The sequence below is a fragment of the Cercospora beticola genome, chromosome 5 (genome assembly GCF_033473495.1).
Source record: "Cercospora beticola chromosome 5, complete sequence".
Taxonomy (NCBI): domain Eukaryota; kingdom Fungi; phylum Ascomycota; class Dothideomycetes; order Mycosphaerellales; family Mycosphaerellaceae; genus Cercospora; species Cercospora beticola.
The window spans coordinates 1,576,465-1,602,394 of NC_088939.1; the positions used below are offsets into that span (position 1 = coordinate 1,576,465).

The window sequence follows — 25,930 nt, forward strand, 5'->3', positions numbered from 1 at the left end:
TTCCGATAGGAACTGCTCGACGCGTGCGTTGTCACTCTTGGGAGCGTCCTTGAGGAACTCCATTTGCCTGTTCGAAATTGCATTGTAGAAGTCCTACTTCGAGGGCCCTCCAGAATTCCAGGCTCCTCCATCCTTCACAAACCGGGTAATGGCTTCTTTGCATGCTCGTTCACTGTAGCTCTCCTCCCATACCGCATACAAGCTGATCATTTCCTGCGTGGAATCTATCACAGCCGGCACATCAATTTTACTTTCTGCGAGCCAGTCCACGATCTTGCTAAGTTTCGGTCCCGCCTGCCTCAGGCCGCTGAAACTACCGAGAAATGCCTGTTGGGCTGCAGTGGCATTCATGGTCGGCGGGAATCCAGGTGTCGAAGCAGAAGTTGGCGAGCCCATCGATGGTGAAGCCTGCCCCATGGCGCCGTGTGTCGAGTGGGCTTGAAGTCCAGGGGGTTGCCCAGAGGGGCGCAACACGACCGCAAGCACCAATGCCGTGATAGCGAGGACGTGAGGCGGGTAGAGAAAGACGAGATCGGTGAGGTAGATGTCGTTTACAATCGAGTGCGCCAAGTTCGACTCTTCTGTGCTGAGACCGAAAATTTGCGCAAACTCATTCAGTGGGCGATAGGGATGGTGACAGATCAGTCGGGAGGACAAAGTCGATATGAGGGCGAATTCGCACTCTCCGATCTTGCTGCTTTCCGAAACGCCCAGCTCGGGCCATTGTCGAGCTGCTTCGCCGAGCATCAGTCGAATGTGCTGTGGACACTCTTCCATTTTGCAGGCCAGGTATACGGCAGTAGCCATGATCAGATAGGGATTGGTTTTGCGAATTTCCACTCGCAAGTAGAAACGCTTCATGTACACCTGAGCAGTGGCTAATGCTTGTTGCCTCAAGCTCATCCTTCGTGCGAGTTTTGTGAGCTGTTGCTGGAAGTAGATGTTCATGAGACGCCTCTCCGGTAGCGCATACTTGTTATGCAGCGCTTGATTTGCTCTTTCGAGCTCTTTCCGGGTGTCTGCCAGCTCATCCTTGGTGAAGGTCCAGAATTTGGCCTGCGTAGAGTCCCAGTAGTTGGCAGCCATATTGGGCTCTTTTCAACAGCTATGAGGCTTATGATCTCGAAGCATGCATGAGAACCATATGCAGCAACGGGGGAGCATTAGCGTGTACGATGCATCGCAAGTGAGCACGCCACTTGGTGGACTTGGGTCATTCGCGAGGAAGAAGATACCGTTGTTGACACGCCGAGCAGTCCGCAGCTCGGTTCTGCCGGGGCGTGCTTCGAATAGGGCGCTGAGGACCGTGGGCGAAGAACACAACGTCCGAGAGATGCCGCGACAAGTCTCAAAGTCGCACAGTGGGCAGGTGGAGACGCGACGATGTGGCTGCCGCGTTGGACGGGCGCAGTCAGCGGTCTTGGCGCTCGTTCAGTCTGCGTTTGCGTAAGAGCCATGACTTCACTTTTCAGCTGCAAATGACATCTTTTCCTCCGTCCTCATCCTCTTCCTCTGCTCGTGTTGTCGAGGATCCCGAGAGCTCCACGAGAAGATCCTTCTTTTCCAGCATTTGGCGAGCGCGATTCGTGTCAGGCCACCCCGCCCAAGCACGCGCATGACAGGCAGCCACGACTCAGCCACAAATTTCAGCTGCCATCTGCACGGCTGATCTGTGGCCTGATATATCCTGTCCGGCGTCGTCAACAAACATCGGCACCAATTCTACACGCCAAGATGGGTAATCAGACGACCTACGTCTTGCTGTGCGTTGCAGCGCTGCTCTTTCTGGCCACGCCAGCTGCAGCATTTGGCGCTGGCAACATCAGCTCGCTCTCCAAGATCGAAGGCCACAATTGGCGTCATGGCGACATTGAGGACCTTCTCACCACTGTCGCCTTCATCAAAGGCCACAAATGGACTTCGATGATGGTCAAGCGAACTTACTTTGGCAATTGGCTTCGCGATTACAGTCAAGCTGTGGACGTCGGTACACTCAAGGGCGTGCCAGCCGACACTATCCGAGTTCTGGTCTGGATCCTGGCTTTCATGAGCTTTGGCTATGCTACAGAAGAGTTCGAAGTCACGGCTGAACGACTTGGCGTTTATAGACCCGAGGAGCATATCGATAATCCCAAGGTATGACCATGCTTTTCCTGTTCTCAGAACGATGAGGTGCGATCGGCGCTCGTGGCCTGTCTACAGACTGAACACAACCTGATAACACATGATGGGCGCATGCTTACATTGCAACCTTATCTCAGGACTACGCGGACAATGCTGATGCCCGCACATTTGATCCTCGTCTTCGAGGACCAGTACAGCCCATTGAGCTTGAGGTAGATCCCCGGACAGGCATGAAGAACTACATTGCGAACGAGCATATCGGCATTGCCACTTCTGTTGGTTACATCAAGTGGGCATTCGCTCGAAGCATTCACTTTGGCCGAATGTATACGAGCGGTCCGAACCGAGGCGATGAGAAAGATCTCTGTGAAGCGTTACGTTGTTTGGGTACTGGTCTGCACTGCATGGAAGACTTTGGAGCTCACACTAACTACACCGAACTCGCACTCATCGAGCTGGGCTTCCACAACGTCTTTCCCCACGTTGGCACACAAACTCAAATCAACCTCAACGGCAAGCATGTGTACCCACTTGTGACGGGGACGTTCGGAGGCGTTGATTTCTTGCATTCTGTGCTCGGCGAGGCCACGGACCACGTCACACAGGTCGAGGTTGATGATACTGAAGTGGCTCAACTCAATTCGGCTTTGTCTCAAGCAGAATCCAAACGCAGCGTTGGAAATGGCGATCCCGCTCAAGAGGCCTCCTTCCTAACGGACGTGCTTGCTAAGATCCCAGGTACCGGCTCTCTGATTCAGGAGGCAGTCAGCCTACAAGCAGCATCCGATGCGCAAGCTGCAGAGAACTCACGAAGCGTTGACGGCGGCGGTTACGACAGCTACAGCTCTTCACGAGCTGCAGGCGATGCCCCCACAACACAAGGCGGCGGCTTCGCAGCTCCTCCCAAGGTCGATGCAGCTGCAGCAATGGCCAAGATCTACCCTATTCTCTGCTTCCGCGACAAAGTTGTGCGACAGATTTCTGCCATTGTTTCCAAGATTCCTGGTCTGGAGAAAATGATCGAAACTGTCACTGAGAAAGTGACGCTCTTCGTTATGGGGCTCCTCGCGCCGTTCATCAAGCCGATTATCGCGTCAGCTTCCAATGCTCTCAAGCAAGGATCGGGCACAGTCATTGACAGCTCGGCGAATCAACAATACCTCGTCTGGTCGGATCCGCGCAGCACCGACCCAACGCACTCTATGCTGTCCAAGGACCACTTCAGCAACATTCTCAACCAGCCTGCGGGAGAAATCGCGGCAGAAATTTTGCAGTATGTGGCTCCAAGAGTTATTTACGGTTGGGAGCATCCTGAGGTGCCCGAGCATGAGATCCTCGACGACGTTGCTCGTGTGTTCCATCACCCGGCAGCGAGGAATGAGCAGCTTGAGATCCACCGCAAGATGTTCGAGACTGTCAACAAATGGGTGCACAAGCGAGGCGATGGCGGCCAGGGGCTGGATAACATTCTTTCGTCCGAGTCAGTGAAGGCGGGCCACAACCACAAAGTCGCAAATCTGCAGTCATCTTTCCAAGGCGTGCAGCAGCTGGCACATTCGCACGGCATGAACATTCCAGGTGTCGGTCCGGGTGCTGGAAGTCACTCCAACACTCGGGGAGGTGTATTCGACATGCTTGCTGAGCAGCGGGCACGAGATGGACTCCAGGCGGACCCGAGTGCCTACTCCCACCCGCCTCCCCCTGCAAGCTACGATCAGACCAGTCAGAGCTATCCAACGGCTTACCAAAGTGGATATGAGCAGCCGTGGCAACCTCAGCACCAGCAGCAGCAAGGCGGCTATGATCAAGGATATGGAGGAGGCTATCAAGGGCAGCAGCAAGGAGGATACGGAGGTTATGATCAGAATCAGCAACAGGGCTATGGCGGTCAACATCAAGGTTATGGCGGCGGGTACAATCAGTATTAGGAAGGCAAGGAGTTAACGAGGGATGATACCCATGAGGTGGAGAGGTCACGATTGATGCGGATGAATTGAAATGTATTCGCAAGTAGACGACAGACTAGAACATGTTTCTTTGCAGTGGTGTCGGCATTCCTTTTTCGCTGTTGCCGATGCACCCCGCACTGGTCGTTCTCTCCACGATCTCTTCCTTGCGTGATCTTGCCGATAACGAGATCTTTCGTGCATGTCCATCTCTTCTCACTGGACTTATCTGTCCTCCCTCTTTCGATCCTCGTTCCGATCAGCATCATGGCAGCTCCAAAGAAACAGTATGCCGCCCACCAAACCCATAATGGCCATGCCTCGGCACGCTCACAGCTGATGGACAGATGCATAGGCTGCCAACGATCAAGGCATGCCTCTTCGATATGGACGGCCTCTTGATTGACTCCGAGGACAAATACACCATCTGCACCAACGAGGTACTCAACGAATACGGTAGACCAAACCTGCCCTGGCACATCAAAGCCCAATTGCAAGGACGCCCAGGCCCAACTGTACGTCCTCCAAGATCCTCCAAACACGCTGTTGGTTGACTAACACATCATCTTCACCCATAACAGGCCGGCAAAATCCTCTTCGACTGGGCCCAACTGCCCATCTCGCGCGAAGAATACCTCTCCAAAGTCAGCGCCCGACAAAAACACCATTTCACTTCCTGCCAACCGCTCCCAGGCGTCCCAGCTCTCCTCCAAACCCTCAAACATCGCACCTCTCCACCCGTACACATCGCGCTCGCGACTTCTAGCCATTCTGGGAATTTCAAACTCAAAACCGACCATTTGCAAGATCTGTTTCAGGTCTTTGATGAGGAGAATCGTGTGCTTGGAGATGACAAGCGGATTCCGCCCGGACGAGGCAAGCCGGCGCCGGATATTTGGTTAGTGGCATTGGAGACTATTAATAAGAAGTTGGAGCGGGATGGGAAAGAGAAGATACGCCCGGAAGAGTGTTTGGTGTTTGAGGATTCGGTGCCTGGGACGGAGAGTGCGAGGAGGGCGGGGATGCAGGTTGTATGGTGTCCGCATGAGGGGCTGTTGAATGAGTATAAGGGGAGAGAAGATTTGGTTCTTGCGGGTTTAATGGGTGAATATAAGGAAGTTGGGGATGATGTTCTGGGGAAAGTGGAAGGAGGAGATAAAGAGGGACAGGTGAAGAAGACGGCGAGTCCGCCTGGAGAGGTGGGCGATGGTTGGGCGAGGTTGGTGAAGACTCTGGAAGATTTCCCGTACGCGGAGTATGGGATCGGTGTGAAAGAGGAGGAGAAGCTGTGAACAAGCAATGGACTGACTGTACAGGATGATTGGGTGAAGGTCTACGAAGGCAAGTGGAATGAAGATGCAGTATACACTATACAGTACAGGCATACCAGGGATGCTCAAGTCGACATGGCAGAGATCAAATTGGTCATCATTTTTCGTCTTGCTGATCTTTGCTTTGTGGCCAGGAACCGACCACGAACAGTGTCCGTTTCCTCCAGAGGTCTATCGCAACGCTTTTGCATCTGGTCAGATGACGTCCAGTCGTCAACAAGTCACGCCCGAGCCTCGCGGGCGACCTGGAATAGAAGGCGCTCACAAGTGGCCTGAGTTGGTGCTGCCGGATAATCCTTTCAACGATAATAAACGATATCGATACGCGTTCACAATAGCTTGCGCAATCGTTCAACCAAACTGGAATATCTCGAACGTCTCGCCCAGGGTTCCTTGCTAGTAAACATCGAAGCAGTCGAGCGGAGCTAGGTGACGCTTCTGGAACAGCGTGCAGATTGGTCCAAGCCGCAAGGGATGACAAGCGGGATGCAGCTGACGGCTGACAGCTCAGCCTTCCCCTCGTCTTACTTCACACCGGCCAACTAAAGCTTACACATGGCTAAGCCTGAGCTTGTCTACAATAAGCCACGCACTAGCCAGGAATTAGACATGTCGAGCGAGCTTGTGCGATTTCGTGGTACGCCTTTTGCTGACGACGAAGTGCAGGAGAGTGGCATGCTACGCGTCCCGCTGTGAATAGACTGCGGCCCCCAGGGAAACAGCACGCCGCTTAGAAAAAGATTTTCTGCTGCAGCGGAGTGCCTTGCGAAGGATTCGTGCGTCCTTCATCGGTGTCATTGTAGGTGCAAGTCTGCGATACTTAAATGTCGAAGAGAGCCATGCTTCAATTTCTATCCCCTATCCATCACTCATACCAGGTCACGAATTTCCTTTGCTGTCAACGCCTTCTCATTTTCTTCTATTTCCTTGTAACAATCACTACTTTATATTGAAAAGTATCATTCGTATACAACCGCAGAAATGAAGTACGCTCTCAGCCTGTGTGCAATTGCAGCTGGAGTCACCGCACTACCTCAAGGTAAGTACACCTTTGATGGGCGATCCTTTCGACCTAAGCTGATCAGGCCCAGGTCCAGCACCAAGCTACGGTGGATCATCGCAATCTCACGATTCTTCGAAGTACGGCCATGGCCAAGGTTCATCGAACAATGGCTCCAATGGCGTCGTTCCATTCAAGTTTCCCCTGGCCAACGGGTTCCCGGACATCGATATTCCCTCAGATGCTCTGAACCAAATCCAGCTCCAAGCCCACGGCACTCTCCCCAACACACCCCTTCCAACCTCCCTTTCCGACGCCGGAGCCACAACCTTCCAAGCCATCGCCTTCAACGAACTCTTCGAAGTCGCCTTCTTCACCTCCCTCCTCCAAAACCTCACCTCAGACACCTTCTCCCTCGGCCCCTCTCAATACGCCAAAAATTTCATCATCGATGCCCTCACCGCCGTTCAAGCCCAAGAAGAACTCCACCTCCTCGGCGCCAACGCCATCCTTTCCAGCGCCAAACGCACTCCCATCCAACCCTGCCAATACATTTTTCCCGGCGTCGACAGTTTCGATTCTGCGATCTCCACCGCCTCCCTCTTCACCGACGTCGTTCTCGGAACTCTGCAGTCCGCGGAAAATACCTTCGCAACCAATGGCGACGATGTCATTCGTCTCATTGCCTCTATCATTGGCCAAGAAGGAGAACAAAACGGTTTCTATCGCGTCTTGGGCAAGAAGATCCCATCAGCTTTACCATTCCTCACTGGAAGTTCTGGGATCTTCGCTTTCTCGGCTTTGAATCAGATCTTCGTTGTGCCTGGAACTTGCGGTAATCTTGATGCGATCAACGTTCCAATCTTGTTGCCTCTGACGGTTGTCGATCCTCCCAAGGCAACGGATTCGGATGTTCGGTTCAAATTCCCATTACACTCTGATATCGCGACTGTGGATATCGCAAAGGTGGTCAAAGATGGGGATTATTCGGGTTTGAAATTGGTGCTGGTGAATCAGCAGAATAAGCCGACTGTGGAGGATTTGAAGGATATTAAGGTGGAGGATGGGGTTGTGAGCTTTACTGCTGGTGAGTGCTTCCGCTCGAATTGTGTTTCCGATTGGAGAGCTCAGCTGACATCTGCTGCGATGCTTAGCATTCCCATTCAATGAGAATGAACTCAATGGCTTGACTATTGCTGCTGTTACTGCTGGCAAGAGTGACTTTGCCAATCCGGATGAAGTCGCTGCTGCCTCTATTGCGGGTCCTGGACTTATCGAGATCAATTGAGAAATATACCAAGCCATCCATGGCGGAACAAGTATTGTGAGGATGACTCAGTAGAGGTGAAATGAATAATGGCGCGAAGAAGGTTTGCCTACCAAAAGAGGCTGCACTGTTTGCTGCTTGCAGAGGAGAGGATATCCAGAATATCATGGCAGGATTCGCGTGGTGCACACTCGTTTGAAGGACCAGCTGTGGGATGCATACCGAGATATTGCTGGCGTTAGGCGTTATTTGCTTTCGAGTGCTTCGATATATCGAAACCTGAATGACTACTGTCTCGGGTGGAAAGCTGTGCCACCAAGCCAATACGCCGCACTGAGTACAGATATACCTACCAATACCTGCTTATTGTCCCATTTATGTAGCCTCAGTTCACGTGAAAGACGCAACATGAAGAAGTGCGCTTTCGTCTTGTTCGGCTTGAGGTGCTTTGCCTGGAGATCCCAGCTGCCAGTTTCACATACAACGATTTTCGATCCACCCGTGCCGACAGTAGGGAATTGGCAATCTTTCGATCTTGCATGCATTCGCATTTCGTCTCTACGTAAGTGCCGAGTCTATACCGCGGCCTGATGATCGACTGCTGCTTCGCGCTGAATCTCGTTTCGGAACAATCCTCCCATGTGGCACTCGCTTGAAGCTCACAGCTCCAGAGCTTCTCTATCAACATCAGATACAACTTTTGCTTGCAGCAAGTACGCAATCGACGGCCGGCCAGACAATTTACTTGCTTTCTCCACGATCGGACATACGGTCTATATTACGTGCTGCCTGGACCTCCAAGAAGAGCGAATCGTCGGACAATGCTGGGGCCTATCTCGTCGTAATCGGCCTTTGTGTGGCAATAGCTGCGGAACTCGGGTGTCGATCCAAGCAAAGATCCTCCAAACCAAGGTCCATGTCGTTGTCGCTTGTGTGTAATGACTTGGACTTCCAGACCTCCGGACTTTGCCGCATTGCCCGCACGTGCTTCGGAGGTTGCGATCCGTGCATCTACCAGATGCTTGATGTCGCGTTGTAATCGTCGTCCGAATTGGTTATAGAGCGTGGAACCTCCGGAAAGCACAATGTTCTTGTATAAGCCTCTTCGTACGTCAATTGGCGAGGTCTGGATGACTGTGTCCACGATGTTTGGCAGGGGCGTTAGGAAATCGGAGCTGTAAATCTCCGGGTTGAAGAAGATCTCAGGTGCCAAGAAGCGTTCGTAACCCACGTCCACTGTCACGCTTCGGCCGTTCAAGTGGCGGACGATGTACTGCTTGAACCGGTCATCTGGCTCGCGATCGTATCGTTGGAACTCCTTGACGATGTCCGGGCACACGTAGCAGAACTCCTCCTTGATCCTCTCCGCCGTCTTCAGGCTGCTGTCTGGCTCTCCTCGGTCACGCAGCAGCGACTGCACAAAGTATGTGATATCTCTTCCAGCGATTGGGATCGACTTTATCGAACTGCCAATGACATATCCTTCTGCAACAGGAATGACGTGTGTGACACCCTCACCAGAGTCAATCACAGTTCCAGTCAATGATCGATCTTGGACTTTAGATGATGTCCATGATGCGGCGAGAGCAAGCACGGCTTGCACGGCAATGTATAATCCTGCGCAGTTGAATGATTCAAACATAATCTCGGCGGTGTTCTCGCGATTCTCGGGTGGATTGAGCGGAGGTTCGGTGAGGAGGAAGTAGTGGTCTTCGGGCTCGACTCGTAGATATTTGAAGATGCTGTTAGACCAGAAGCGTTCCATATGATCCTACAAGTTACGTTAGCTACGATTGCGCAGGTAGGCCTGGACTGCGCACCCAATTCTCGATCTGGCCATGTCGGATTGGATAGTGGATGCCGTAGCCTGCTCCTGTCAGCCATTGCTGCCTTGCAAGCCTCTGATACTTGTGCGCCTACCAGGTCCTGACGATGCCGCAAGCGCTTCATCGCCAATGAAGAAGTCCAAGTCCTCGGTGCCTCTCTTGCCAGACAAATGTCCCGTGGGCCCAGCACCTCCAGTCAAGAAGGACGGCTTGTTCGCGACGGCCGGTCTACCCGAGCCGGAGCTGCCTCCCGCCTGCCCGGCTGCCTTGGTAGCGATTGCGGTGGGAAAGACGAATGAAGGAGAATCGTTGCCGGCGAAGCCTAGTTTGGAGTAACCAGTACCGCTGAGTGATGGTTAGCTACAGTGGATTGATCGGGCTCGAGGCATTGGCGCATACTTGTCCATGACAACGGCTGGAGTTTGGGTCGCCATGTTGGCGGTGTTTGCTGCAGCTGCTCAGAGGTGAGGTGTTTTCGTATGGAGGTGTAGCTGGAAGATATCGGCGTCGTCTGCTTGCGACTGACTTGGACCAGCGCAGCGCAGAGCGGCAGCCTTACGCAACAACGTGGAAGGTGGGGCGCCAAGCTTCGCCGTTGAGCTGACTTCACCTGTCTCTACCAGGACCTGCCATTCTCCTCACTTGCCTTGTGGAGTCTCTGAGATCAAGTGAAGAGTGTAGCAGAGGCAGCTCGAGGGTCTCCAGATGAAGAATGCTCAGTGAAGATGATGTGAGAGTGGAGTTCGGGCAGACATGCCGGTATCGCGGGAACGAAAAGCTGCTCTTTCCTTCCAGCACGAGGGAAAGAGCACGGCAACACATCATCAGCGCGGACTCGGCCTGCTCGAGACTCCAGACCTTCCCACAACGCATTCCTCTTCTCTTCTCCTGCATCGTGCCGTCGCTCCCTCTTCTCCCGCACAACAACGCATTTATCCGGAACCATCGAGGCCGTCTCGGCGACACGAGTCGCTCGTTTTATTGCCAGCATCTTCACGTGTCATGCGTTCATCTCCTACTATCTTCTGCCAGCTTCGATAGACCTACGAGAAGAATCTGGACCGGGTGACACAACGCGTTTGCGGCCCCTCGATACACGATAACATCGACATCAGCCCGCATCAAGCAGAGGACTTCCACCATGTTCTCGTCCAAGGCATCGAGGCATGCCCGTCAGAAGACTGATATCGCCTGCATCTTCGTACACGCTGGAGCCGGCTATCACAGCAAAGAGAACGAGATACATCACTTGCAAGCTTGCAACGAGTACGTGCAGCCAGCGGCGTGAAGTACAACATGAAGTGCTGACTGCAGACAGTGCGTGCACAGTGGCAATGAAACTCATGCAGAGCGGTGGTACCGCCGTGGACGCTGTCGAGATTGCCATACGCGTGCTTGAAGATCGTGAGATCACTAATGCCGGGTTCGGCAGCAACCTGGGGTACGATGGGGTGGTGGAGTGTGACTCCATCATGGTCGACCACTTCGGTCGGAGTGGTGCCGTAGGGGCAGTGGCTCGTAAGCATACACCCTCCACCGAGCAGAACGGACTTGCTGACAGTCCATCAGAAATCAGGAATCCCATTTCGCTGGCACGACAGGTTCTCGACCACTCCACTCAATCCCTCTCACTGCGGCGTGTCCCCCCAAATCTTCTGGTCGGCGAAGGTGCGAGACAGTTTGCTGAAGAGCATAGTATGCCGATCATGCCATTCGACTTCCTCATCTCACCGTTCGCCAGGCATCGATGGCAAAAGTGGCGTGCCGACCTTGACAAGGTCGATCGGCAGAAGCGACGCGATCCTTCGAACAGCTACAGTGCCCTCTCACACGACTCGGATGCTACTCTGGCCAAACAACATGAGGAATACACGGACACTGAGAGACAACGTCAAGCACACCAGAGCAGAGAGTTGGCATTGATGGAGGCTTTGCACAACGATGCCCAGCCCATGTCACCGCCGCCTTCTGACGCTCGAGAGGAAGCAGCAGCTCCCCGTGGCAACTTTGCGGCCACCGGAGCTCCGTCCAGGAACTCGTCAGCGACATCGATTCCGTCGAACAATGAAATCGGCTCGCATTCGACCTCGCAGAGTCACTCTCTCCATCCGCCAGTGTCGCTACACAGTACCGGCAGCCATCCCTATGCGAATACCTCGTCCAAAGTGACGCCTGCAACATCGCCTCGCGCAAGCACTCACGATAGGTTCGACATGTTTGACGAGGATCATGACATGTCTCAGTACACGACGTTCAGCGATGACGATGCTCAGGCACTACTTGCGCCAGTAGCTGAACTGGAGCTTCCACGGGCCTGCTCCTCGCACATTGCAACTGATAGCGACACTGCTCGACTACAAACAGATGGACCACCAGACGATGCTAGTACTACAGCGGCCGAGCATTCAGGTGAGCCAAGATCTGGCCTGTCGCAGACTCAAAGCACTCGTGCTCGTTTCAATGATCTAGTACATGGTTCCTCCAATCCCACAAAGATCGCACTGGAAGACGACATTGATGTGGAGGATAACAAACAGACCACAGGATCTCAGTCGACTCAACAATGGTACGCGGACCCAAAGACTGCTGGCAATGTGCCTGGGCCGGCGCCAAACAATGACGAAGACCACATTACGGACACTGTGGGAGCCATTGCTATCGACATGTATGGCAATATCGCCTGTGGCGCCTCGTCTGGAGGTATTGGTATGAAACACCGTGGCCGCGTTGGTCCTGCTGCTTTGGTCGGCATCGGAGCCACTGTCATTCCCATAGAAGACGATGACGACGAGAAGACTACAGTCGCCACCGTTACTTCCGGCACTGGCGAACAGATGTCTACCACCATGGCCTCCTCAGTTTGCAGCGAACGCATCTACCACAGCCACAAGAGGACGAAGAAGGGTACCTTTGAGGAGTGCATGGAAGAGAGTGCCATGCGAGCATTCATCGAGAAGGACTTCATGGGACACCCTAGCGTGAAACATTCCGAGTCGAATAGTGCCATTGGGATGTTGAGCGTCAAGCGTACGAAAGACGGTGCATGGTTGTACTTTGGGCACAACACTAACAGCTTCGCCCTTGCGAGCATGCATTCTGATGAGAAGGTTCCCGTTTGCACCATGAGCCGGAGCACGGGCAATGGAAGCATTGCGCAAGGAGGGAGACCAATTCGTTGGCGCAGAAGTAGTGGAAAGAAGTAAGTTGGAGAGATTGACGAGATGAGAAAGACCTGGAGCAGGACTGCGCTATTCTCCTGTTTGGACCTGCATGGAACTACCTCTGAGCGGCTTTGCTTCTTTGGGGCCAATGGTCCTAACAACGATGGCATGGCAATATAGAGAGCTAAACTTTGATTCCTGTTTCCCTGCTGCATTCGACTTTGGTCTTGTCTTGCGACTGATGAGTGCGGTCCCGCTCTGCCTGAACGTGACCTTTTGCTGCGGGGCTGTATTTATCGCCTCAATATACATGCACCATCACGCTCTCTTCCGCTTCCTGGCGATGATCCGCACTGGCCAAAAGTGCGCGCAATCAGTCAAACTCTGGATCACGCCCACAATATCCCAGCGTTGTCGCTCCATCGCTCGACACGATTTTGCCGAAGGAACTTTACACCTCCACCTTCGTCCCGACTCAGAGTCTTCCGCTTAGCGGATTGGTTTCCCGAGCCATGTTTTGGTTCGTCGGCGATGAGACAAGGACAGGTGCTGTCGAGGTCGTTGGCTGATGTTTCTGTCAGCGAACTCGATTTAATCGTGATCGCTATTGGACATGCATGACTTACCATGATAATGACACCCAGGACTGGTCCATCGGAGGCTAGCAGCTTCCGTCCCGCCCTTCAAATGATACGTACGAGCAAGATCGCGGAAGAAGTCTTTGTGTAGTTCGTCGCTGTAGTCCCAAAGCTCCGCGCTGACATTCTTTACAAGTACCATGTCTGTCACGAAGCGTCGAGCGCCCGAGGCGTTGGTTGTGCCGTTGTAGATTACAGTGATGATGTCTACGACCCACGCGACACTTGGCTCGAAATCCTCGGGGAGACAACGCTGATGCAACGTGTCGATTATCGCGACACGAAATGGGATGTCTTGGAGTATTTCGCCGAGGACGTAGGCTGTGCCGAGAACGAAGTAGGCTTTGCTGCTTTCTTCGAGAGTGGCGTATTTGGAGGGGCAGACGCTGCCGTGGTAGAGCCAGTCGATGTAGAGTTGGAAGGCTTGCGGGGTGGTTTCGGGGAGAATGATGGTGTTGTTACCGTTTTGCGACCATTCGGGCTTGCAGCGTGCTTGCATGAATGGGGAGGTTCGGCAGAGGACATCTTTTTGGACGAAGAAGTGCGTTGGACGGGCTTTGCCGTCGTCGACGCGGATGGTAATGAAGGGGCTCGCTGTTGTCGGCGCCATGTTGCTAGATGTTTGGTAGTGGTGGTCGTAGTCGATGTTCTGCAAGGACTGCGCCTTTATTGCATTCAGTCGCTGCGACTGCCGGTGGGCTACTCGCGCAGGGTGCTCAAGGCAGAAGGCGCGAAACGATGGTCAGCTGGAATAGGCTCATGCACGCGTTCCATAGCAGCCATACAGACTCAATACTTGAGGTCACCAGCAATTACTCGGAGACGCTGAATGAGGTCAAACCTTGGGACAGGAAGCAAGCAGCCGCATGGTGCAAACGCTGCCAACGTTTGCTGCATGTGAAGAGTTCACCAGAAACCGCCGGGGAATTGCCAGACACTGGCGCATCTGGTCTCATGAAGCGGACGATTCTGCTCTCCAGGTACGCAATGTCCCAACATCTTCTCCGGTAGCTACAAATGCGTGGCTTCAACGATTTCCCAGCGATATCTCTTCTTGCGGGATTTGATCAAAATCGGGTAGCTGCATTTTGATTGCGAATATGTCCTGGATGCGTTGGTCATGAAAACATGGCGGTCTGAAGAGCTGAGCGAAGTGCATCTGTGCCGGACATTGCTGGGCGCAAGCTGATGAACACGGTGTGAATGATGAAGGAGGAGGTGGATGGGGAAAGACAGGAAATCGTTTGCAGTCGCCAAGACTCGCGCTTCTGCCGCAGGCAGGAACTCGACGCGTGAGTGGCGACTCCCACTCCCACTTCAACGACACGTCTTCTTCCTCCACACACTCATCCTCGACATTGCCGCTATGGACGCGTCGATAACTTCCTCGCCGCCGCGGGGTACCAAGCGCAAGGCAGATGAGATGCAAGCGCCCCGTCGTATTCGCGCCCTGCATCAAGATGTCGTAAACAAGATTGCAGCTGGCGAGATCATTGTGGCTCCGGTGCACGCGCTCAAGGAGTTGATGGAGAACGCCGTCGACGCGGGATCGACAAGTCTGGAAATTCTGGTCAAAGAAGGTGGTCTGAAGCTGCTTCAAATTACAGACAATGGCTGCGGCATCAGCAAAGATGATCTGCCCATTCTTTGCGAGCGTTTCACAACATCGAAGCTCAAATCCTTCGAAGACTTGCAGTCGATTGGAACCTATGGCTTCCGAGGCGAGGCACTGGCGAGCATCAGCCACATTGCACATCTCACAGTGACGACCAAGACAGCGGAGTCCAGCTGTGCTTGGAAAGCGCACTATGCGAGTGGCAAGCTATCACCAGCAAAGCCAGGACAGTCTGATGAGCCCAAAGCGTGTGCTGGAAGACAAGGTACCCAAATTGCTGTAGAAGACCTGTTTTACAACGTCCCCACAAGGCGACGTGCTTTCAGATCTGCCAGCGAAGAGTACGCAAAGATAGCGGAAATGGTTGGCAAGTATGCAGTGCACTGTGAGGGCGTGGCGTTCTCTTGCAAGAAGCACGGCGAGGCTGGCGCAGGCGTCGCTGTCCCAGCAAACGCCAGCGTCCGTGACCGCATTCGCATTACACAGAGTGGAAACGTGGCGAATGAGCTCATGGACTTACAGATTTCGAATGACCAATACGCTTTCAAGGCCACTGGTCTTGTCAGCAACGCGAATTACAGTGGCAAGAAAACCACATTGATGCTTTTCATCAACCATCGGTCGGTCGAGTCGTCCGCGATCAAGAAGGCCGTGGAGCAAACATACTCCGTGTTCTTGCCAAAGGGCGCCAAACCGTTCATCTATCTCAGCCTCGAAATCGACCCAGCGCGGGTAGACGTCAATGTACACCCTACAAAGCGGGAGGTCAATTTCCTCAACGAAGACGAGATCATTGAGCTGGTTTGCGACGAAATCCGCACAGGTCTGGGCAAGGTCGATACCAGCAGAACTTTCATGACTCAGAGTTTGCTCAGTGGTGCGAAAACACCGGCTATCGCCAAAGGCACGACTCTCCCCGAAACACCAACGCCTGCCGCATCAATATCTCAGCGGCCATCGACTACACAGACTGGCAGTGCGCGCAGACCATATGAGAACAACCTGGTCAGAACAGACGCCAAGACGCGAAAGATTACAGCTATGCTTCCCTCAGCGCAGCAGGCAGATTCAACTTCTCACGAACCTGCCTCAGATGGTATGGAATACGAGTATACTGACAAAGAGCCAACAATCTGCCGCCTAACCACGATAAAGGATCTTCGCGCTTCGGTGAGGGAGAGTATGCACAACGAGTTGACTGATGTGTACGCAAACCACACGTTCGTCGGCATTGCTGATGAGGCCAAACGCATCGCCGCGATTCAAGGTGGGGTCAAGCTTTTTCTCATCGACTATGGAATGACCGCCGCGGAATACTTTTACCAGCTCGGGCTCACAGACTTCGGTAACTATGGCACCATCAGATTCAATCCTCCGCTAGCTCTGTCGGAGCTACTCCAAATCGCAGTGGAGCAGACAAAGGCTTCGCAGCCTAGCGACACGGCCATTGAGTGGGAGGAGGTTGTCACGACAGTGACCGATCGGCTGGTTTCTCGCAGAGATATGCTTTCGGAATATTTTGCGCTCGAAATCACTCCAGAAGGTGATCTTTTGACAATTCCTCTTCTTGCCAAGGGCTACATGCCGTCAATGGCGAAGCTGCCCAACTTCTTGCTTCGTTTGGGTCCGCACGTGGACTGGACTGACGAGAAAGGATGTTTCCAGAGCTTCCTTCGAGAACTAGCGAGCTTCTATGCACCAGAAGCTTTGCCACCAGAGCCTGAAGATGATAGCGCCGAAGACGAAGACATCGCTGAGCGCCGTCGACATCTTCGTCGCGCACTAGAGAACGTGCTGTTCCCTGCCTTCAAGGCGAGGCTGGTGGCGACGAAGAGTCTTCTGAAGGGCACAGTTGAAGTGGCCAACCTCAAGGGACTTTACCGGGTCTTCGAGAGATGCTGAATTGTAGCCCAGCAATTGTGCCCTGGCGTACAGAACTGCGCGTATGCTGAGCAGCATTGCCCATGTGTGCATCATAGCACACGAGGTGCATGCGTCTTAGTTCTCAATCAAAAGCACTTGTCTGAAGCTACTACCTTGCCATGCACGTTGCTGAGATGCATGATGATGATCGCAGGCAGTATCAACAATAGTGCTGTACTGATTTGCAAGGCATCTGGCAAGGGCTGCCGAGGTGGCGTGTCCAATCAAAGAAGCAATGTACTGCGATGGAGTAGTTAATCGCTGTCGCTCTCTCCTGTGGGCGCACTGAAATCAGGCCTCGGCACGATTCACGTCTGTGCCTTCTCTATTGGCTCAGCTGCGCCTTCCACATTGGTATGAAGATCTGCATCCGCCCTCAAAAATCCCCTCTCGAGAAAGCGGACTGCGCACCGTCTCTCGTTGGCTGGTCCCTCACTGACGCCCCTCGCTCCACCATTTCGTGTCGCGCACGCCACACAACGTCAAGCAGCAAGCCGAGGCAAGCCACCGACAGAGCTTGTCTTGCGGCAGGCGTCCCCAAGAAGCCATGGCGACGCCTTCGCGTTCTATACGAGCATATTCGGCTAACCAGGCACCTTCTGATGTTTATGTACTTTTATGCAAAGTACGACATGCTCGAAGCATCGTGAATTCACACAGGTCAGCGCAGTGGTATTGAGCACTTAGCAGCGATAATGTGGCACAACGGCAACATCCATAACTGCGCCACTTCCTACACAGTAATTCCCCAGATGTCAATCTAGAAGGTGTGGATACCAGAACTTCTTGCCCGGCAGTCATAGCGTATGCTCCAGAGGCAGGGTCGGATTCCCGTTGTGCACGTTAGAGAGGCGTAATACAGACGATTTAACTGGTGCACTCGGCTCAGGTACTAGTTTGCCTCCAGGCCTCTACAGTACGCATCGCGATGCAAAGCTGATCGAAAATTCGGACTGTTTGGAACCCCCAATTTTAGTGGCGGTCCAGTGTGACGCTGGTGGTGAATCAGCTGCGACGTCCGAGGCTGAATGCCACTTTGAAGTCTAAAGAAGCTTAAACGTCGATCTCCTTCTTGTTCTGGTTGACCTCGTGGAGAACGTCTCCTGCCGCGCGAGCCTGAATTCATGTCTATGGGAGTATGGGGTAGAAGCGAACCAAACAAGGGCTTACATCGACAGATAGCGCTCAACGCCTCCCCGTCGATGGCTGATCCGGTGCTGCGAACGACCAACCAGAAGCAATGTATTTGCAAACAAGTCCCGAGCACTGTCGCTGCACACCTTGTGATGGCCTACGGCCAAGCTTGTGTCATCGACCAATGTCCGAGTGGTTCTTTCCCATGAAGCGGCACCAGTTGCACGCTTCCCCGACATCAGCGAACTCAATAATCTGCCATCATGAGGAGCAATAGGCTGCCTGGCGCGTCCCTCGGTGTACCATCGCCACTAGACACGCCATTCAATGTGTATAAGTATTCTTGGTGATCTGCACTTTCTATTTCTCTGACCCAGCGCACTTTTCTATATTCAACGTTGCAAGATCTACCATTCGAGACAATCGCAAACATGAAGGGCGCCATCTTGTCATCGCTCGTCGCTTCGGCGGCGGCTTTCCCCTTTGTTATGGATATGCCTGGAGTCGACAGCACAGCAATCCAGGCAGAGCGAAAACGCATTCGACGACAGCAACCTGGACAAGGACCTGGTTCTGCGGCAGAATGCCCATTCAACGCCAACCATGTGCCTGCTGCTCCGGTCACTGCGCAATACCCATACAACAATGCGAAAAACGGAAAGAAGGGTAACGAGAAGGGTGGATACCAAGTGCCAGCTCCTGGCGACACTGCTCACCAGTTCCGCGCTCCAAACCCACAGACCGATATCAGAGGACCTTGCCCAGGCTTGAACGTCGCAGCAAACCACAACTTTCGTATGAATTTGATCCCAACAGTCTCAATACTGTGTACTAACGATTAAATTTCAGTGGCCCACGACGGTATCACAACCTTCAACGAGCTCGTCGATGCTCAGCAAAACATTTACAACGTCGGCTACGACTTGGCCAACCTGCTGGCACTCCTTGGTCTCACTCTGACCGACGGTGATCTTGTCACCATGAAGCTCTCGATTGGTTGCGACGCCACTTCAAGGACCTCTTTCAACCCCATCCTCACTGGCTCTGAGCCTGGTCTCGATGGCCACAACAAGTTCGAAGCAGACACATCGTTGACCCGTAACGATTATTTCACTGGCAAGGGCGACAACTTCCGATTCAACGGCACCCTCTTCGGCATGATGACCGAGACCACTGGCGGCAACTACAACTTGGAAGGCTTGGCTAAATACCGTGAGCAGCGATGGTTCCAGTCGAGAGATGAGAACCCCAACTTCTACTGTAAGACATCTGCAATACTGATATCTTGTGATACAACCGCTAACACCTGCCACAGTTGGTCCCTTCAGCTTGCTGCTGTTCGGCGCCGCCTCGTTCTTGTACGAGCTGATGCCTTCCGGCACCCGCGGCTACGCTCCCGACTTCGAGACCATCTCCTCTTTCTTCGGTGCTCAGCGCGAAGCCGACGGAACTTACACTTTTAACAACGCTGAGCAAATTCCACCAAACTGGACCAACCGTGTTGACCCATACGACAACCAGAAGGTCGTTGCGGAGATCCTGAAGATGTACTTGCTCCACCCCGTGGAGTTTGGCGGTAACACTGCAGATGGTACCTTTAACGTCATCAACTTCTCCAACATCATCAAGGAGGGCAAGCTTGAGCCAAACTTGGATCCAAAGGTCGCTTCTTGCTTGCTGTACATGCTTGCGACTGAGCGTGTGCCTTCATACCTGAACGGCATTCTTACCCCTTCGGTTGATGCCTTGTCTCTGGTTCTGACCAAGCTGTCTGGAACTAGCTTTGCCAACTTGGGTTGCCCACGCCCACTTACCAAGTAGAAAGGCAAGCGCAATGGAGGAGGAACGACGACTTCACGAATTGCTACCTCATAATCTAGAATGTGGTTGCATCGAAGCATCAAAGGAAATTTTTTGTAAATAAGATCTGAGAAGTGTATGAATTCACGGACATAATTTGCCAACACACATTCACACATGAAATTTTACCGCTACGTTGCATACGACAACTTCGTCCTCTTCCCAACCCTCTGTAGAGAATTTTGCACCTTGTTGCGCATCATTCGCACACTTATCGCCTCGGCATGTTTTGAGCAAAAAAAGGCAGAGCAGTCTCGATGATCTTCTGTCTAGCATCATGGTGACAACACTTTTCGTTTGCCCCTCACCAGCGTGCTTGAAAGCAAAAACAAGTCTCTTGCTGTGTGTTAGACAGCTCAGATCAGAGATCTTGCTGCAGCTTCTCAGCCTGCTGCTCTGCCAGCGCAGTGGTTTCCGAAAGAGGAAATGCGCTCTGGTACGAAGTGACAGTGTCTGGCAAGGTCACGAGATTTGGCGATCGATCCTCACTGGACCCCCGCATGTGCATGTAACTCTTGTTTCTTGATGGATGGAACTGGCTGATGAAAACAGATGTGAGGTCAAGACAAGATGTGGTGGCGACCACGCGAGACGTTAATGCAAGCAATTCTGAGCCGCAAGATCTTCTTGGGCGGCGTTTCGTGGCGGGTGCTTGGTTCTTTGGTATGTAGCGGCATATACCGTTGGTAGACGGAATGGGAATGGTAGGTAGGTTGGTGCGATCGCCCGCGCTTTGTATAAGTCTTGCGATACACGAAAGATGTTGAGGGGAAGATAGGCTTGGTAAGAGAAGTGCAGTGCGTATGAGAGGTAAACGAATGACGGGAAGTATGTGAAATGAGGATTGTGTATGTGTGCATAGATGGCACAGTAATTCGATTTTGACCTCGCGAAAACTCACTTCTCCCGACGACGAGCTCTTCGTTCTCTGTAGCTCACTCGGCTTCCCTTCTGATGACCGTAATTGAAAATCGCATATTGTCGTGTTTCCTTCCATCAGGTGCAGAGGGTGTGTATCTTGCGGATTCCTGGAGTACCTTGGGAGCATTTATTCGCGCCGTGGTTCGAGTCCTCTCGCTGCTCCACAATCGGCTGTGACAGTCTCGAGCGGAACGCCGATAATGCCATATGCCAGCGGCAGATCTCTACTTTCGCGTTGAAATTGTTCAGCATGTGTTAAGCTGAAAGTGGCATCTGCTGTTAGAATGTGAGGAAAGAGAGGAAGGCCGCCTTTTGTGTAGAAGGAGATCGGGTAAACTGCGGCCCGGTCCAGGTCTTCGAGTGAACCTCTCCAAAGCTTGTGAAACCAAAATAATTCTCGACGCGACAACAAACGATTCCTCTCATAACAATCCCCCCCAAACATGGCGGACGCGCAACTCTACGAAGAGACCTTCCAGGTCACGACCCTGATCGACCAGACCTACGATCGCGTGCACCGCCTTCTCGGAACGTCTCACGATAGCACGACCTCCATCACACTCGACATCAATAGCGAACTGTACCCGATCGGCAATGGCGAATCGTTTAATATGCTAGTCGCCAGCACGCTGAATCTGGACGGCACGAAAGATGAGACGCAAGGATGGAGGCCGAAGAATGATGCGCCGAGCCTGGCGGACATGTGGGATTACGTGTGTTATGGGAAGGTGTACAAGGTGGAGGACCCGGAAGACGGGGATCGGATGTGAGTACTCTGATACGGAAACCGGACTTGAAGGGGCGTAGTGCTGATCAAGGCGATACAGAAAGGTGTATGTGTCGTTTGGTGGTTTGCTCATGTGCCTGGATGGGCCGTACAAGAAGTTGAGCCCGCTGAAAATTGAGTATGTGTATATGCTGCTCAAGAAATGAGAGGGATGAGCGTGGAAGAAAACATGCGCACGTTGCGAAGGACATGCTCGAGAGTTGAAGGGAAGGGTCGAATTGATGGGCAAGAAGAGGTGCCATTGGGAAGCCGGTCAAAACATAAGCTGGACGCGATCGAGAACGTGATCGGGAACGCGACATTCCACGACGACGCGCATATCGCGACGATTCCATTCTCGGCAGCTCGAAGTGCCATGTATGTTGAACCCTGGACCTCCGTCACAAGCATCGGCGAGACCACGCAAGAAGAGGGAGGAGAGGGATGAAGCTCACACTGAATCTAGCGATCAGTAGAACCAGGGATTCGAGTATCCATGCCCAGGAGATGAGAAGATAGCAAGCCATAGCAGATACCGACAAACGGTCCGCTAATGGCACGTTAACAAGACGAACATGCATGTGAGTCCAAGTGCCATCATTGGACTGAGTGTTGAACATGCGCTGTGGTGAACGTCAGTGGAGGAGCGGACTACCATCGGTCCCCGAAGCCCGAGAGTGTCAACTTCATGCTGCCTTGCGAAGACAAGTTCCCATGCAACAAAGTGTTCTCATGGTGACTATTCGACTTCCCTGCTACTGTTCAAGACGTGTTTGAGTCAGTGATCTTGAGTTTGATAGCTCACGCGAGACCATGCTTCTTCTTATCGATAGTGAGTGATTGCAGTGAACTGTTTGATCGTATTCGTATTCGAATATCCCCTCTTGAGCGCTCTGCAGGTTCAATGCCACCTATGATATGCGGAGCACTACCTAGGATTGCAATGCGGTACAGCAGGACGGCAGATTGCTGGCGTGCCTGGCTATGCAACTAATGTCGAGTTGTACAAAGTTGTGCTTTCGGCAAGTGTCTGCCGAAACCCAATAAAGACGCATATCGCGTCACTCGCGTGGCAGCTGGGCGTGTGGAGAAGTGGCCGGGCATGCCACAGCCCTCACCACCGCTTCCTTTCTGCTGACATACTTCACGAATACGATCAACACCTCGGACTCCGGCGGACACGTATCGCATGGTCAGAGCCATGTCGCACATCCTCCTCGCACCGCCCGCCACGAGATAGCGATCGCGACCGAGCACCCGAGGCCGTCTTGGGCCACTGTTTGTGGAGCGATCAGGCAGCGAAAGACGAGATGGAAGCGGTCAACAATGTCTCCTACATCCCGTCAGCAATGGACTTGCTGCTCGTGGTCCCGCGGCTTGCTCAGCGAGCCGGGAACTTCGCCCTGTACCACATGCCCGAAGCCGTGGACAACATCGCCGGCAAGATCTGGAGCGGCAGCATGATACCCGATCCCACCACCCACCACACCATTGCCAACTCCACCATATCCAATGCCGGCACTGCTCTCGTCCAGACGACAGCATCAGCTCTGGAGTCTTCCCTCAAGGATGCATTCACGCAGGGCAGCGACGAGTCGGGCTCGTTCTTGATGGGAGTTGCGGCTGGCATAGGAAAGCTGAAGAACTTTGGGGGCATCTTCTCATACATGACTTCGCGATGGGCGTTGACGACATTCACGGCCGCCGTGTTGCTCAATCGCACGCAGTTCTATGCTTCATCTCGCGAGCACCTGCGGTTGCGTTTCCACATGCGACTCGCGCTGTACCTCATCCCAATCCTCGCTTTCCTGACTCAGATGTTGCACATCCTGCAGGCTCTGAGATGCCAGACTTCTCCGGACTTCCCGCAACTACGATACGGTGATCCATTGAAGAACCTCACGATCGATTTCGCAGCGGAAGGAGGCTTCTTGTACCGCTTAAGCTCCACATTGCTGTTTTGGCAAGACGATGCTCAATGCTGTCATGCCAGATCAATGTCTCTGGTCGGCATGGGCGATGACAAGAGTGCTTTGAGGGGATCCATGTCCATGCTCTACTGGTTCTTCCTGACTTTGTGTACGAGTCAGCTTTTCGAGACCTTGGCATGTGCTTTGCAAGGCAGAATCCCCAAGCCGGAAACAGGCATGACGATTTTTGAGCACTCTCTGGCATTTGCCGAATGCGAAGCCATGATCAGTAGCGCACTCGGGTTTGGCGTGTTCGGTCTATCGAAGAGCGGAAGTTCTGGCTCAACGACTAGTTCTGGCCCTCTTCTGAGCAGATCTGAAATCATGCAACGACTGAATGTGCCTCCAGAAGTTCTGCTGGTATGTCTGATATCCTGCTTCAGCCATATCAGCAGCGCCTCTCTGGCTGTCGCTGGTATTCGAGACAAGGTACGGCTCGTGAACACGGCTGTTTGGGCATGCTGTTATATGTCCGCTCTCATCTGGAGTTTTACCAAGATCTTCATTGGCGATGCCGACGACTCGGATCTTGGCTTTCTCAGATTCCCAACGGTCATGCTTGTAGGCTTCGTTCCTCACATCACAATACTCACTGGCATCTTGGTCTGTGGCGCTATCTATGGAATAGCTTTCTTAGTGACTGCGTTCTCCATTCCGCGCGAGACAGCCGAGAATTTCTCTCTGCGGCAACGCTTCGCATGGGCATACAACAATCTCCAGGCCAATGTTCAATTCTCGCAAAGCTCAGCAATTCGCATACAGATGTCAGAGGATGTCTATACTATGCTACTCAAAATCGGCTTCAATGTATTGACTGCAGCTAGTGAAGCAGTCTACCTGAATGAAGGCAGCCGCATCCATATCGCGCCTATGACTTGGCTCGAGCAAAAGCGCATCGATGAGTTGGCGTCGGAAATGGATCGACACGCTACTCCGGCTGTGCCTTCAGAGCTGCTCGACTCTGGTATTGCCAGAGGTGTCAACTTCGTTGATCACCAGAATCTTGCGATTAGCCAATCACCGTATGCACGAGAGCGCAAGTCGAAGCCTGCAAAGACTGGAGCCGAGAAACAGAACGCCGCCGAAATGGACACCGGATTGGGAATAACACAGCGTAGAAGCCGCATGCAATTAACTTTCGATTTCATCGCCGGGATAATGGGCCTTACTCTCAGTCTGCAAGCACACATCTTGCTGGGCTTGCTGCACAAGCTAGGCATTGAACGTCGGCCTTCATGGTTGCTCAAAGTTGCAGGAATCGCGGAGGGCCAACGAAAACCTTCGGCACATTTTCGCAGCAAGCGGTCGGACCCCTTAAATTTCTACGTGCTGGGCGATGACGGTAGCCTGAAACTGCCACTGGACAACAATGTCGACGTCGAAGTGGAAACCAGACGCATGATGATGCGCAGAGGCATATACGAGGACGAACAGCACCTCAGTAACGATCTCTACAAACGGTGGAGGGGTGGAGGCTGGTACGGCGAGCTCGATGCTAGCGGTGACTATGCCGCTAGCGTGGCTGACGACGATGATGTCACGAGCGTAATCTCTATGAGCACGAATGCCAGCACCAATGGCGACGATGATTCGGATAGCGGAAGGAGAACTCCGACTCAAGAAGATCCATATGGTGGCCGTTTCAGCAGGGAGTCTTCTGTCACGACGGACGGTGGCGTTGACTTAAGCTCGCTTTCGAGATTGCTCAACCCGCAGAACTCGACTGATCGAGAAGAGGCCAGGCTACTGTCGTACAGTTTGCAGTCTGATCGCCCCATGACACGGAGTCAGTACCGTCGGAATCAAGACCGCACTCGGGCAGAGCTCCTGACCGGCCTGCGCAGCAGCTCATCGGCCAAGGAAGGCACTTTCCCCTCCTTATCCAATCCAGAGGACGAAGAGCGAGATCTCGAACACTTCATCCTCTCCCAACGTTCGAAAGCCAAAGCTCGGGCGAAACGTGCTGGCACCTGGGAAGCGGGCGCGGAAGGCATGGGCGAAGGCGGACCACAGTGTGTGGTGTGCCAGTGCTCTCCTCGCACGATACTGGTATGGCCTTGCGGATGTTTGAGTATGTGCGACGATTGTCGTGTTGGCTTAGCGGCGAGGAACTATACAAAGTGCATTTGCTGTCGCACAGACATCGCGGCGTATTCGAGGTTGTATGTACCTTAGGTCTTGGACATTCTGCCGCAGCGCAGGCATTAGAGAGCGTGTTTTTGAATCGATGCATATTTCACGGTGTCACTACTCTTCGTGTCTTTGTTCAATTGAGTAAGTGAGACCTCAGCTACCAATTACGCTGAACGAAGCAGGAGTGGACACAGTTTGCGTCGCTGGAAGAAGTACTGTCATAATTCGTTTCGATATACTGTCATCTGCTCTCGACGTGCTGTTGCTTCCTGTCGATGTACTGTTGGTATCTGGCAATAAAGCTGCCGCTCTTTT

The 25,930-nt window shown here is 53.1% G+C and overlaps 11 protein-coding genes across 11 annotated transcripts; 8 read left to right on the plus strand and 3 right to left on the minus strand.

Annotated features, from left to right (window-relative positions):
* Positions 1-93: 93 nt before the first annotated feature.
* On the minus strand, positions 94-1,086 carry RHO25_007877 (uncharacterized protein; the record flags this gene model as incomplete). The annotated part of the gene is made up of 1 exon (XM_023600045.2): positions 94-1,086. The coding sequence occupies one exon, from the start codon at positions 1,084-1,086 to the stop codon at positions 94-96; it is 993 nt and encodes a 330-aa protein (XP_023449088.1).
* A 648-nt stretch (positions 1,087-1,734) lies between these two features.
* On the plus strand, positions 1,735-4,052 carry RHO25_007878 (uncharacterized protein; the record flags this gene model as incomplete). Its single annotated transcript, XM_023600046.2, has 2 exons — positions 1,735-2,136; positions 2,262-4,052. The coding sequence occupies 2 exons, from the start codon at positions 1,735-1,737 to the stop codon at positions 4,050-4,052; spliced, it is 2,193 nt and encodes a 730-aa protein (XP_023448696.1).
* A 285-nt stretch (positions 4,053-4,337) lies between these two features.
* RHO25_007879 (uncharacterized protein) lies at positions 4,338-5,362 on the plus strand (the record flags this gene model as incomplete). Its single annotated transcript, XM_023600047.2, has 3 exons — positions 4,338-4,357; positions 4,426-4,585; positions 4,652-5,362. The coding sequence occupies 3 exons, from the start codon at positions 4,338-4,340 to the stop codon at positions 5,360-5,362; spliced, it is 891 nt and encodes a 296-aa protein (XP_023449093.1).
* Positions 5,363-6,382: 1,020 nt separating this feature from the next.
* Positions 6,383-7,689, plus strand: RHO25_007880 (uncharacterized protein; the record flags this gene model as incomplete). Its single annotated transcript, XM_023600048.1, has 3 exons — positions 6,383-6,440; positions 6,493-7,488; positions 7,556-7,689. The coding sequence occupies 3 exons, from the start codon at positions 6,383-6,385 to the stop codon at positions 7,687-7,689; spliced, it is 1,188 nt and encodes a 395-aa protein (XP_023449318.1).
* Positions 7,690-8,446: 757 nt separating this feature from the next.
* On the minus strand, positions 8,447-9,928 carry ARP3 (Actin-related protein 3; the record flags this gene model as incomplete). The annotated part of the gene is made up of 4 exons (XM_023600049.2): positions 8,447-9,439; positions 9,489-9,535; positions 9,589-9,839; positions 9,894-9,928. The coding sequence occupies 4 exons, from the start codon at positions 9,926-9,928 to the stop codon at positions 8,447-8,449; spliced, it is 1,326 nt and encodes a 441-aa protein (XP_023449092.1).
* Positions 9,929-10,635: 707 nt separating this feature from the next.
* RHO25_007882 (uncharacterized protein) lies at positions 10,636-12,697 on the plus strand (the record flags this gene model as incomplete). The annotated part of the gene is made up of 3 exons (XM_023600050.2): positions 10,636-10,760; positions 10,813-11,012; positions 11,064-12,697. The coding sequence occupies 3 exons, from the start codon at positions 10,636-10,638 to the stop codon at positions 12,695-12,697; spliced, it is 1,959 nt and encodes a 652-aa protein (XP_023449091.1).
* Positions 12,698-13,044: 347 nt separating this feature from the next.
* On the minus strand, positions 13,045-13,903 carry RHO25_007883 (uncharacterized protein; the record flags this gene model as incomplete). Its single annotated transcript, XM_023600051.2, has 2 exons — positions 13,045-13,220; positions 13,282-13,903. The coding sequence occupies 2 exons, from the start codon at positions 13,901-13,903 to the stop codon at positions 13,045-13,047; spliced, it is 798 nt and encodes a 265-aa protein (XP_023449097.1).
* Positions 13,904-14,659: 756 nt separating this feature from the next.
* RHO25_007884 (uncharacterized protein) lies at positions 14,660-16,810 on the plus strand (the record flags this gene model as incomplete). Its single annotated transcript, XM_023600052.1, has 1 exon — positions 14,660-16,810. One exon carries the CDS (start codon positions 14,660-14,662, stop codon positions 16,808-16,810), a length of 2,151 nt encoding a protein of 716 aa, XP_023449096.1.
* Positions 16,811-18,396: 1,586 nt separating this feature from the next.
* On the plus strand, positions 18,397-19,786 carry RHO25_007885 (uncharacterized protein; the record flags this gene model as incomplete). The annotated part of the gene is made up of 3 exons (XM_023600053.2): positions 18,397-18,760; positions 18,815-19,225; positions 19,281-19,786. The coding sequence occupies 3 exons, from the start codon at positions 18,397-18,399 to the stop codon at positions 19,784-19,786; spliced, it is 1,281 nt and encodes a 426-aa protein (XP_023449751.1).
* Positions 19,787-21,189: 1,403 nt separating this feature from the next.
* RHO25_007886 (uncharacterized protein) lies at positions 21,190-21,679 on the plus strand (the record flags this gene model as incomplete). The annotated part of the gene is made up of 2 exons (XM_023600054.2): positions 21,190-21,512; positions 21,574-21,679. 2 exons carry the CDS (start codon positions 21,190-21,192, stop codon positions 21,677-21,679), a joined length of 429 nt encoding a protein of 142 aa, XP_023449752.1.
* A 1,143-nt stretch (positions 21,680-22,822) lies between these two features.
* Positions 22,823-25,657, plus strand: RHO25_007887 (uncharacterized protein; the record flags this gene model as incomplete). The annotated part of the gene is made up of 1 exon (XM_023600055.2): positions 22,823-25,657. The coding sequence occupies one exon, from the start codon at positions 22,823-22,825 to the stop codon at positions 25,655-25,657; it is 2,835 nt and encodes a 944-aa protein (XP_023449753.1).
* Positions 25,658-25,930: the final 273 nt, after the last annotated feature.